The sequence below is a fragment of the Schistocerca americana genome, chromosome 3 (assembly GCF_021461395.2).
Source record: "Schistocerca americana isolate TAMUIC-IGC-003095 chromosome 3, iqSchAmer2.1, whole genome shotgun sequence".
NCBI lineage: Eukaryota > Metazoa > Arthropoda > Insecta > Orthoptera > Acrididae > Schistocerca > Schistocerca americana.
The window spans coordinates 209,488,032-209,500,921 of NC_060121.1; the positions used below are offsets into that span (position 1 = coordinate 209,488,032).

Here is a 12,890-nt window from a genome sequence, read left to right on the forward strand (position 1 = left end):
GACTTTGCCACATCCAAGATGGTCACATATGATCAATCACTGCCTAGCCAGCAGCTGCCAATGCTGACACTGGCTACCCACACTGCCAGCACCACTGGGCACCAGCTGTACACATGCCACAGTGCTACTCTGTGTCTAGACCAGATAAAGAAGAGGCTTCAGTATTGTAATACCAGATATTGTTATATCAAACAATGGAAAATCCAGGATGGAATGTAACAATACAAGAGAAGGAAAGTTGCTACTCACCATTAGCGGAGATTCTGAGTCGCGATAGGCACAACAAAAAGGTTCACACAATTAGTCTCGGAGAGCTGAAACCACACAGCTCTCTGAGACTGCAGATGTGTGTGCAAGTTGCATTTACGTGTGTGTGTGTGTGTGTGTGTGTGTGTGTGTGTGTGTGTACTGCTGACAAAGGCCTTAATGGCCGAAAGCTTCATTTATGTGAATCTTTTGCTGTGCCTATCGCGACTCAGCATCTCCGCTATATGGTGAGTAGCAACTTTCCTTCAGATGTTGTTATATATTGTTAACCACTGGACAATAAATCCTTACAGATGTCACTGCTTTACTTCCTGTATCCTTGCTGCCATGGTTGCAATGCAAGGACAAAACATTAGTAATCTGAAAAATTCATCTATTGTACGGTATCAGGAAACAATCTGCTAAATGACTGAGTAGAAAGTAACTGCATTTCCTCACTGGTTTCTCTTCACAAAAATTTCTGATTCATTAATAAAAACAACTCTATAAGATCTTGAATAATCACCACTTGGCTGCCCTAGTGAATAATTTATTTTGTTTGTTTGTTAGGCTGTGTGGATTTTTCTTGCTGATTCTTACAGTTCTTAAAAAATTTCTTAGGCCCGCTCTAGGAATCATGGATTTATGCTTTCTACATACCTTATGAATCATTAATTGCGTCAGTTATTCACAGACAACGAATGTTTGGTCCCATTCATGTGGAAAGTTTAATGTTGTGAATTAACAAGTAAGTAATTTGCTCTCTTTCATGCTATTCATTGTGACTATAATAGTCAACAATTTAAGCAAACAATTTTTTTTGATGATTTGGCTTCTAAGCTACAAAAGCAGTCTTTAAGTAAATGATTTACAAGAGCAGCCAAGCAGTTACAAGGTGTACAACTTTGCTTCTGCTGTTTTTTCTCAACAAGTGGTTACACATGTCTAGTACCTCCCGCCGCGGAAGTCGAACACGCGCCAGAACAAATGGACGTTGCCAGCCCACAGAGGGCTCCGCGTCCACGGCGGCTCTTCCGTGCAGTGGCTCTCACGCAGCGAGGGCGCCACCGCTACACCACGTGCAGACCACAGCCAATAGCCGCTCCCTAGGGTTTTGTATATAGGGACCCGGTCTGCCCTAGTCCAGTCAGTCTGGTACTCACTCTGGATTGCGTCTCTATCTTGGCGGTACTGCGTTCTGGTCATTGCTCGTTGTTGACATTTGCCTGGCTCTGGTTCCGAGTGGATTTACTGTTGGTGTTTGGTGTTGTGGTTTCTACAAGCCTCCGTTGTTTATCTCTTCCTTGTTGTGTCGGTCATAGTTGGTCGTTGTTGATTGTCGTTGGTCTGTCGTCCGACTCGTCCTTGTGTTTACCTGGTGGTGCATGCTCCACCGCTGGCGGCTTCCCCGCCAGGCGGCTCCGATCCCACTGCCCAAGGTGTTCCCGCAGTTGGTTTTGGTTACTACAACATGTATCATTCAAAGTATTTTCCATCGCTGGCCACTACTTTCTCCCATCTTTTGGGCAGTGTACAAATCAGGCATTGAAAAAATTGTTCATCTTTCGAAGTGAGCCATGAATCGATCCAATTTTTGACTTCTTCATGAGATCAGAAGTGTTGGTCAGCCAGGCCATGCACCATTGATCTAAACAGGCGATAGTCAGAGGGAGCAATGTCTGGAGAACACGGCGGGTGGGGTAGGACTTCCCATTTTAACGTTCCCAAGAATGTTTTGACCTCTTTTTGCAATGTGGAGTCGAGCATTGTTGTACTGCCAAATCACTTTATCGTGCCTCTCGCTGTATTGCGTCCATTTGTCTTTTAATGCTCTGCTCAAACGCATTAATTGTGTTCGATAACGAGCACTTGTGATTGTTTCACTTGGTTTTAACACCTCATAGTACACGGCGCCGAGCTGGTCCCACCAAATGCAGAGCATGATATTGGAGACGTGAATATTTGGTTTGGCCATCGATATGGAAGCATGGTTAGGATATCCCCATGATTTTTTTTGTTTAGGGATATGGTAGTGAACCCATTTCTTGTCCCTGGTCACAAAGCGATGCAGAAATCCCTTCCGTTTTTGCCTCTGAAGCAACTGTTCACAAACACACAAATGCCGTTCAATGTCTCTTGGTTTCAGCTCACATGGGACCAAAGTTCCTTCTTTCTGGATCATGCCCATAGCCATGGGACATTTTGAATTGGCTTGCTGTGTCACTCCCACTAATCGTGCCAATTCTTCTTGAGTTTAACATGAGTCTTCACTCAGCAATGTCTCCAGTTCTGCATCTTCGAAAACATTCTTTTCCACTACTATGCTGGTCTACGACGTTAAAATCACAGTTCTTGAAGCACTGAAACCACTCACGCCACGTTCTTTAACTAACAGCATCCTTACCATACGTACTTGAGAGCATCTGATGAGACTCGGCCACTGTTTTATTCATATTGAAACAAAGCAGCAACACCTCCTGCAAATGACGATAATTAGGCTCGTAAACTGACATTTTAAATCAAGAACAACTTTATGATGCAGACACAAACAGACTAATGTTTGAATGAGGTTATGTTGACCAAGGTCTAAGCTAACTGCCTGATGTCTGCAATCTGTTTCTATCGACCGTTACTTACCATTGTCGCCATCTATCAGCAAACGGCAAAAGCAAAGTTGTACACCTTGTATTATTCAAAATGTCACATTGTCCCTAATGCAAGATACTGTGTAATGCTGTGATAAATTGTGCATGTTTCAAAATAATATAATTCAGGCAGTAGAGAGAGAGAGAGAGAGAGAGAGAGAGAGAGAGAGAGAGAGAGAGAGAGTGTTAGTCTGTTAGTTCCATGGAAAAACACAGTCCAAATGCTTAGCAACGAATTCAATACCTATATTGTTTCTGTGCTTACTGATCGCTCAGTGCTTCAGGTATACAGTAAGTGGTTGCCTCTACACCTGTTGTTACTTATATTCCATCCACAACTTACCACTATAGTATCAAAATGTTTATGCATAATAGCAGTAGTGTGTACAGTATAGCATTTTAACAGCTTAATAATGTCTATGACCTTCTCCAGCCACCCAATGTAAACTTCTGTATGATGATGAACTTTGAGGTGTTGCATGCTGTTGCTTGAGTCATGCCATCAAAGAGCTCACACTTGCCATCAAAGAATTCAGAAAATTAATTTATTTAAACTTTCCTGGCAAGAGATGATATTTCATCCTCTTGCGTAGCTGTTACACTCAACAGAAATAACACATTTGTAATGAGTGTGGAATACACAAAATAATGTAATAACAGCACTGAGTATATGAAGATGGCAGTGTATGGTTGAAATATACTATACTGAAAATATAAAGTGATAGAAGACAAATATATGCACCAAGTTCTGTAAACATCCAAGTTTATTTGCTACAATTTTAGCCTTTGAAGTGCCAGACAGAAGATGATGATCAGTGCATTATGCCCACCTTTACGGCTTTTTACCTTCTCAATTGTTCTCACTGTCATCATCGTCATAAAACACTAAAGGCGATGCCTTGTTGATGTAGCCATTCTTCTTCCCCCTTACTCTCTGTAAAACACAGCTGTTGCTGTTGCTGCTGCAGGTCATGGCACTGGTAACACTTTTTAATATGGATATTCTGGAACTGCTTCTTCATTTTTTCACAGGTTTCTTCCTGCCAAGATGTTTTTAATGGAGCTGTTACGTCGAATTAAGTGTTCAAATAATTCAGTTTTTTTTTTCTCTCTATCATGTCAATCAAGGTCCCTTTCTCTTTAATTTCTTTAAGATTTGCTTTCAGTCCAGGAAGTTTTCATGATTCATCTCCATATCAACATCCACATCTTTATTGCTTCTGTTTTTCTCTTTTCTTTTTTACCCCCAGAGTACACCCTTCTCACAGCTTAAATGCTCCAAATAAACATTCTGACAAATTTTCTTTTTATTTCTATTTAGGGTGCTTTTTTGTTAGAAAATTACTCTCATTTCTGAATGTTTCTTTAGCTACTGCAATTTATCTTTTAATGCCCACTATACTTCTGTTGTCATCTGTTATTCTACTTGCAAATTAGCAAAATTCATTTACTTACACTAGCATTTGATTTCTTATCTCAATGTTTGCTGTTACTTGTCTTTTCAATTTGACTATCACCATTAGTTTAGTCTTGTTGGCATTTATTTTCAGTTTGTGGCCCTCTGAGATGTTGGCAACAATTTTTAACATAGTGTTCCTGTTCTTTTCAGTCTGTTAAGAGTATTATTTCATCAGCAAATCAGATGCAATGCATTTATTTATCACTGATTTTGATCCCTTTAGTGTTACTTTTCATTGTTTGTATTGCACTGTTTATGAGTAATTTAAATAAACAAGGGGAGAGAGAGCAGCATGTTGGACATCTTTCATTATCCTAGCCTCTTTCTTAGTGCCACTGATATCTGTTTCTGTACTCTGGTCTTTGTGTAGATGGAGACTCAATCCTTTATCTCTCCAGTCTATTCCAATTTTATTCAGTTTTCCAAACAGTACCCCCAGTTCACTCTATGAAAAGCCTTCTCTAGGTCAATGTTCACTTCAATTCTTCTTCCTAAGATCATTCATGGCACTATTATAGCTTTGCTGGTTCCTTTTCCTTTCCTAAATCCAAATTGGTCTTCTTGTAAACACTGGTTGATTTTTGCTTTTAGCATTTCATCCTCATCAAATGCTTTTACTGCTCTGTTCAAGAGTTAATGCTCATTTACTTGCCCTCTTCTAAGCAGTCCTTGAAATGATTGAACCTTTGTCACATCTTCCAAGCAAATTATATCTCTACTCATTCAACACCTCAGTGCATTACACACGCTCAATGATAGGTGGAAACATGAGACCTTTCTGTGTCACAGAATGGAAAAGGCAAAATGTAAAGCAGAATCAATCCTGACTCACATACATGTAAGTTCTGTTTCTACAACTGACAAAAGGCTTTTGAATATTAGGCACATTCTTTCTGTTTTATTTATTTTAGAAACATCTTTAAGACTTTTTTTATGGGCAAAGCCCAATCATCACTGTGCTGGATATCTTTCTAAGTTACACTCACATAGCACTAGGTAATAAATTTCACTGTTTATTAAACTCACATGTCACTGGCTGTTACTAGAGCATTCATTCTCCACAGAGGAGAGACAGAGATAGATAGACAGACAGACAGGCAGAGAGAGAGAGAGAGAGAGAGAGAGAGAGAGAGAGAGAGAGAGAGAGAGAGCAATGACTATCTCAGTGGAAAAGAAACATAGGAACAAAATGACTTACCATCGGCCCATACAATCCACACACCACATAGGTCGGCAGTAACATACTGAACACGCATCAGGTGCTGATGTATTTTCACAATGTCTTTCAAGTTTTACATCTGATGGAATCTGCATACAGCCAGCACAAGGTTCCAGTTCCTGTTGCTAAAAGTGAAAACAATAGCTCAGGTTTATATATTTGCTGCAAAAAGAGTGAATATCAGTCTACATCAAAACAGTCGTGTTCATTACAAACAACAGTAATTCATGTGTGAGTAATTTATAAAGTACTAATATGCACCTAATGAAGTGCTGTCTGTATCCACTGTTGCAGGCAATGAAAACAAGTATTTTCCAAAATTATTGTACAGTCATAATTTTAACAGCAAACTCTCAGTACAAGGTAGAGCACACATAAAATGTTCCAGGCTACAGAAGACTGTTTCACAGTGATTAACTGTAGTTTCTGAAAACAATAATCAAGCTGATTTACCTCATCAATCCTATAACGGGGATTCTGTGCAACAAGTTCACGGAAAGTTTCTAAGAACTGATCACTCAGGGAGCGGAACAAGGTAACATTTTGCAGAACTGTTATTGGACGACTAATCTTGTCTTGCAAATCACGGAAGTCTGTTGATTCCAACCTGTGAAAAATTTGCAATAAAGGGATAAGTTATAATCAAAATAAAGCAGCTGAAAACAAAACATCAACTTTTTGAATATGTGGGAAACAATTTAATTGGCTGATGGAAATGAAAAGGATGTGGTAGGAAAAAATGTAAATAATACAAGAGGCAGCACAAAGAGAGGACATAAATAAGAGCTGATTCTTAATGTGCTCTATACATGGCCTCATCAAAATTAAATCAAAGTTAAATCACAACCTTGGTCAACAACATTTAAGAAAACATTTTTTTTAATAGCTGGGGATTTCCAGTTTTCCATCTAATGCAACCTGTTATAGATTTTTAAACAAGAATATAAAACTCCATTCTGAACCTTACATAGACATGTATACTCTACCTGGAAATCATTTTTACTTCTAATACTGTGGTTGTGAACTGCACAGTTCATCCAAAATTCCATTCAAAATTCACTCCTATAACTAACTGCAAATACAAATTGGGGAATATACGAGGTCTGTTCAAAAAATTACAGAACATTCATAATTTTCCGCCAATGATGAGTTGAAGTGCAATGTGGTTGGCATTCCTGCACACACCTGTGTTTAATGTGTAACTGCTGGAATTTCATTGTTGTACGTGTGTTAGTTATTGTGCAGTGCTGTATTGAGTAGAAAATTGTGTTGCATGGTTTGCAAATTTCGATGGCAGGGATAGGCGAGCAATGCATCTGTATTAAGTTTTGCATGAAACTCAAGAAAACCTTTACAGAGACACACCAAATGATGCAGGAAGCCTATAGTGATGGGTGATTAAGCCACTCAGTGTTACAAATGGTTCACAGGGTTCAAAAATAGCTGGGCGGAAGTTAAAGATGATCCTCATTCAGGACATCCTAACACTCATGTCCATCCTAACACTCATGTCAGGAATGTCAATGAAATTGTATGTGCCAATCGCAAACCATCTGTCTGAGAGAGTGCAGAGAATGTAACCCTTCAGTTGGATCATGTCACGAAATCCTGACAAAGCATCTTCGAATGCATCGTGTTGCTGTCAAGTTTGTCCCATGGCTCATGTGTCAAAGCAACTTTCACCTCACAATCTGTGAACAGCTCTTGGAATGAGCAAATGAGAACCAGATTTTCCTTAAGAGAATCATAACTGGTGATGAGATGTGGATCTACATTTATGACATTGAGACCAAATTTTAATCTTTAAAATGGGTCGGGAAAGGTTCTCCAAGACCAAAAAAGCTTTTCAGGTCAGGTCAAATGTGAAAGCCATGCTGATCGTTTTGAAGGATTAGTTCAACATGAATTCGTACCACAAGGACAAACTGTTAATTGATGGTACTATTGGGATGTGTTGCAACTGCCTGCATTCAATGTGACAAGGAAAATGCCTGAAATGTGACGACACAATTCATGGCTCTTGCATCGTGATAATGCACTCACACATTCATCCCTGTTGGTGTTTGACTATCGCACAAAAAATGAAATTATTCTGCTGCCTCATCCTTTGCATTCTCCAGACCTGGCCCTGCAGACTTTTTTGTAATTTCCGAAGTTGAAAACCCCATTGAAAGGACAAAGATTTGCAGCAATAGACGAGATAAAAGAAAATTTGCAGAAAGTGATTTGAGCAATATAGCAAGAGGCACACCAAGACTGCTTCCGGAAGTGGAAACAGCATTGGGAGTGGTGTATCAATTGTGGAGGAGAGTATTTTTTTGAAGGAGACCATGCACAATAAGTAAAATGTAAGTGTAGAACAATTTTATGGACAAAGTTCCAGAATTTTTTGAACAGACCTCATATGTATTGGCTCTTAAATATAAGAATCCTTAAGTCCCTGAAGAGGCTTCTGCAAGATATTCCGTTTTATTCTTAATGCATTTTTTGTGTTTTTTTGTTTTGTTTTTTTTTGTTTTTAGGAAACCTCTTTCTTTCCCCTTAGCCGCACTGCCCCAAAAGTTTATACCATGGGGTAGCAATGAGCGAAAGCCAGCAAAATGTGCTAGCAATACAGACAGCACGCCATCCCAATCACAGACAGTGCAAAACATCCAAAACTGAGCTATTTGCTTAACTTATCCACATACTGGTGCCATCTCAGTTTATTAGTCATCTGGATGCTCAGAAAATTTATACATGGGGCCTTATCCCATATGTGCCTGTTGATATCTACTTCTGGTAATGTAAGTCATTTTAATTTTGTTTACAACTGCATAACATGAGTCTTTGTGTGACTAAATGGTAAACTGTTTGATGTGAACCAGTTGTAAGCTTGTTCCATTATTCTCCTGGCTACGTCTGGTATATGTTTGGGATCTTTATTGGCATACTAATAGGGGGACAGGATCCACCAATATATTGTAAATCTCTACAGTCAATGCTTTTGCAGTGGATTCACCTTTCAAGACAATAATGTAATAGCACACTGTGTGTACCTTGTGAACACTTACTTCCAGAAGGCAAAAATCAACCAAATGGAATGTGTTGTGGTATCTGCTGAAAAGAACCCAACTGAGCATATCCAGGATCAATTGAAAATTCACAGGAACCCGCCATTTGCAATGGATGACCTCAAGATGGCATTTGTTAAAGAATGGGATAGGCTAAAGCAGTAATGTCTCGACCACCCTGTGGACAGAATCTAAAGGAGGATCCAAGCATATTATAATAAGTGGGGTGGAGCAACACAACAGTGAATGTTACCCAGCACCAGATTTTGATTTTCATAGATATGCATAGTGAAACAGACAGTCTTAATTTTGGTAATTGTTTTGTTTTTATTTCAGAGTAAAGTTACTTCTTTAGGTTCGTAGTTCTTTGATTCCCTGCTCCATTCAAATCAAAGCCTACACACGTTCCTGGTGGTGCAAAATTTATTTTGAGCAGTTCACATGATGCTGTGCAACACTTATCTGTATTATCCAAAGTATGATAGGGTAATGGAAACTGGCAGTTGGCAAGAAGGTAGCTAGGAGGAGGAGGTATTCAGATAGTTGTACTTTGCATATATGCAATAGATTTGACCAACTGTCAGAGTTGAGTGGAGAGAAGCCTCTTGTAGCTGTAGGTGTAGGTGTAGGAAACATACAGCAGTTAGGAGGCCTAAGTCAGTTGCAAAGTCTAACAGAAAGAAGAAGGCTCTGCTGCTAGGTAGTTCACACGGCAGAGGTGTGGGCCAGCAGTTGCAGGTAGTGCTGTTGAGTGGGTACCAGGTCATCAGTACTGTGAAGCATAGTGCAGGTTTGGCTCAGGTGACTGAAAACATAGGGGAGTAATGTAGGAACTTTACGAAGGAAGATCAGGTACTGACAGTGGGTGGAACAGCGAATATTCTTGATAGGGATGAGGAATATGATGTAGGTGGTGACCTGGTAAAGATAGCTACTCCAACTAGTGGCACTAATGTGCATTTTGTGCAACTGTTTCCGCATCATGATTGGTCTCATCTTAATGCGGCTGTTAGGCTTGTTAACACGGGGCTCGAGAAGGCATTGATGGCAGAGGGCACGGATCACAGTGCAGTGGTGCTGGCTGAGTCTATTAGTAGATCGGTTTTTACTAGGCATGCCTGCACCTCAATAGGTATGGGAGGGCGAGGCTGCAAAGCTTATAGGTGACAGTATAGTGAGTGGTGGCGGTGGGATCACTCATGGAAAAATTCCTGTAGTATTTGGTGTTACAGCTTTGCCTCATTTAGGTTGAAGTCAGCCAATAGGTGTACCTGCTTAAAGGAAGTCTCTCTAAAAAATCACATTCAGAGGATGCCACATTTCCACGTATAGAAGGAATTAGCATATTTCATCAAAATATAAGAGGTATTAAAGATAAAGTTAGTGAACTGCTTATAGATGTTGATTCTGAAAATATTGGTATATCAGAGCACCACTTAAATAATTTGACAATTCAGAGGCTTCCTTTACCAGGATACACATTAGCTGGCTGTTTTTCAAGGAGTTCCTTGTGGAGTGGGAGATTGGCCATATACATAAAAAGCAGTATTTTATTTGAGTCCATAGATGTATCATGGCACTGCATTGAACAGATATTTGAATGTTGTGCAGGGCCAGTTGAATTTGGTGAAACTTAACTTCTATTTTTTGTTGTTTATAGATTTCCTAACTCTGACTTCAGAGCATTTCTGCACAAGCTAGAGAGAGTTCTTGATTCACTTTGTAGGAAGTACCAGAAATTAGTTATATGAGGCGATTTCAATATTAATTTTGTATGTGGTTGTGCAAGAAAAAGGATGTTGGTAGATCTAAATTCATATGATTTGATGCAGACTGTATTTTTCCAACTAGGGTGCAGGGGAACAATAGCACAGTCATAGAAAATATTTGTATTCATTCTTCATTACTAGATGGGCAGTCTGTTAGTAAAAGGGTGAATGATCTTTCAGACAATGATGCACAAATTTTAACAGTAAAAGATATTTGACTCAAACAAATGTCACATATAATTACAAACTGTGTAGGAAAGTTAATCCAATGGCAATAGAGACTTTTTTAAACCTCATAAAGAGTGGCAGGATGTTTATCGTGCCGATAACATAGATAACAAATACAATGCTTTCCTTAACACATTTCTCATGCTCTTTGAAAGTTGCTTTCCATTAGAACATTCTGAACAGGGTACTAGCATTAAAGGCAGCCTACAAAGTGGGAATTATATCAAAATGTTAGAAGTAGCCACAATCAAGCTACAGTAGCCCATTACAAACAGTACTTTAAGATGCTTAAAAACATTATTAGGAAGGCAAAGAGTATGAGGTATGCAAATAGAATAGTTAATTCACAGGATAAAATTAAAACCATATGGTCAGTTGTGAAGGAAGTGTCTGGTCAGCAGCACAAAGTCGATGATATAAAGTCAGTTTGTAGTAAAAATATGTCTGTTACTGATAAATCAGATATATGTAGAGTATTTAACAATCATTTTCTGAGCATTGCTGGTGAAATAAATAAAAATTTAATTTCTATAGGGAATCATATAACTCTCTTGGCATATGCCTTTCCGAGATTGATGTCTGAAATACTCCTCTGTGATACAGACAAGGGAGAGATTGAGTCAATAATTAAATCACTGAATACTAAGGACTCTCATGGATATCATAGAGTGTGTAGCAGAATACTAAAGTACTGTGTGGCAACATGTTAACTCTGTATTTAGCCTTATTTGTAATTTTTCCTTTAGGAATGGTCAGATTTCTGAACAAATTAAATACTCAGTAGTAAAGCCACTTTATAAAAGGTAAGAAAGGGATAATGTAGACACTTTTAGACCTATTTCTATGCCATCAGTTTTTGCTAAAGTTATTGAAAAGGCTGTGTATGTAAGGATAAATGATCATTTTATATCACACAGTTTGCTTTCAAATATACAGTCATTTAACAACTGAAAATGCTATACTCTCTTTTCTCTGCAAGGTACTGGATGGTTTAAACAAAAGGTTTCGAATGTTAGCCATATTTTTTGATTTAACTAAGGTGTTTGATTGTGTTGATCACAAAATATTTCTCCAGAAGTTGGACCATTACAGAATATGGGGAGTAGCTCACACTTGGTTCACCTCTTACTTCAGCAACACATAGTAAAAGATCATTACTCACAGTATTGAGAAAGGCTGTGATGTGGGGTCTGAGTGGGCTATGGTCAACTGGGGGGTGCCCCAGGGATCAGTCTTGGGGCCACTCCTGTTCCGTATTTATATAAACGATAAGCCCTCTAGTTTTACGGGTAGTTCTAAAATATTTCTGTTTGCTGATGACACTAACTTGATAGTAAAGAATGTTGTGTGCAACATTAGCTCAGTTTCAAATAGTGCAGTTCATAACATAAGCTTGTAGAAAATAAAATAATGCTAAATCACAGCAAGACTCAGTTTTTACAGTTTCTAACACACAATTCAACAAAACTCAATGTTCTAATTTCACAGAATGGGCTAATGATTAGTGAACCTCAACAGTTCAAATTTCTAGGTGTTCAGATAGTTGGTAAACTGTCGTGGAAGGCCCACACTCACGACCTTGTTCAAAGACTTAATGCTGCCATTTGGACAGTATCTGAAGTAAGTGATCGTTCGACATGAAAATTAGTCTACTTTGCTTATTTTCATTCGCTTGTGCTGTATGGTATTATATTCTGGAGTAACTCTTCCCATTCTAGAAGGATATTTTTGGCTCAGAAACAGGCAATTCAGGCAATAAGTGGTGTAAGTTCACGAGCCTGTTGTCAACCCCTGTTCAGTAGTCTGGGTATTTTGACGTTGGCCTCTTGATACATATATTCTTTACTGTCATTTCTTATTAACAATATCAGCTGATTCCCAAGAATAAGCAGCTTTCACTCAGTTAATACTTGGCAGAAATCAAACCTGCATTTGGATTGGACTTCCTTAACTCAAGTGCGGAAAGGTGTGCAGTATACTGCTGCATCCATTATCAATAAGCTACCACAAGAATTCAAAAATCTTAGCAGTAATCCACGGGCTTTCATATAGAAACTGAAGAGTTTCCTTATAGGTCACTCATTCTATTCTGTTGAGGAGTTCCTTAAAAAATTAAGCTGATTCTTATGTTGTATTGTTGAATGTGTTTACTGAAACCTATGGCTTGATTTTTTTTTTGGTTCATAAACATTTTATTTTTATCTGTTATTACTTGTACATTGTAAATTCATGTACTGACATGTTTCATGACCTAGGAGATCTGCTCCTCAA

General features: G+C 38.7%; 1 protein-coding gene across 1 annotated transcript in view; it reads right to left on the reverse strand.

Annotated features, from left to right (window-relative positions):
* The window catches only part of LOC124605766 (E3 ubiquitin-protein ligase TM129), a 57,832-nt gene that overhangs the window by 15,589 nt on the left and 29,353 nt on the right, over positions 1-12,890 (reverse strand). The window contains exons 4-5 of the mRNA XM_047137651.1: positions 6,023-6,176; positions 5,549-5,694 (exon numbers count right to left, since the gene is read on the reverse strand). Coding sequence (XP_046993607.1) covers positions 5,549-5,694; positions 6,023-6,176 — 300 coding nt within the window. The remainder of the gene's footprint in view (positions 1-5,548; positions 5,695-6,022; positions 6,177-12,890) is intronic.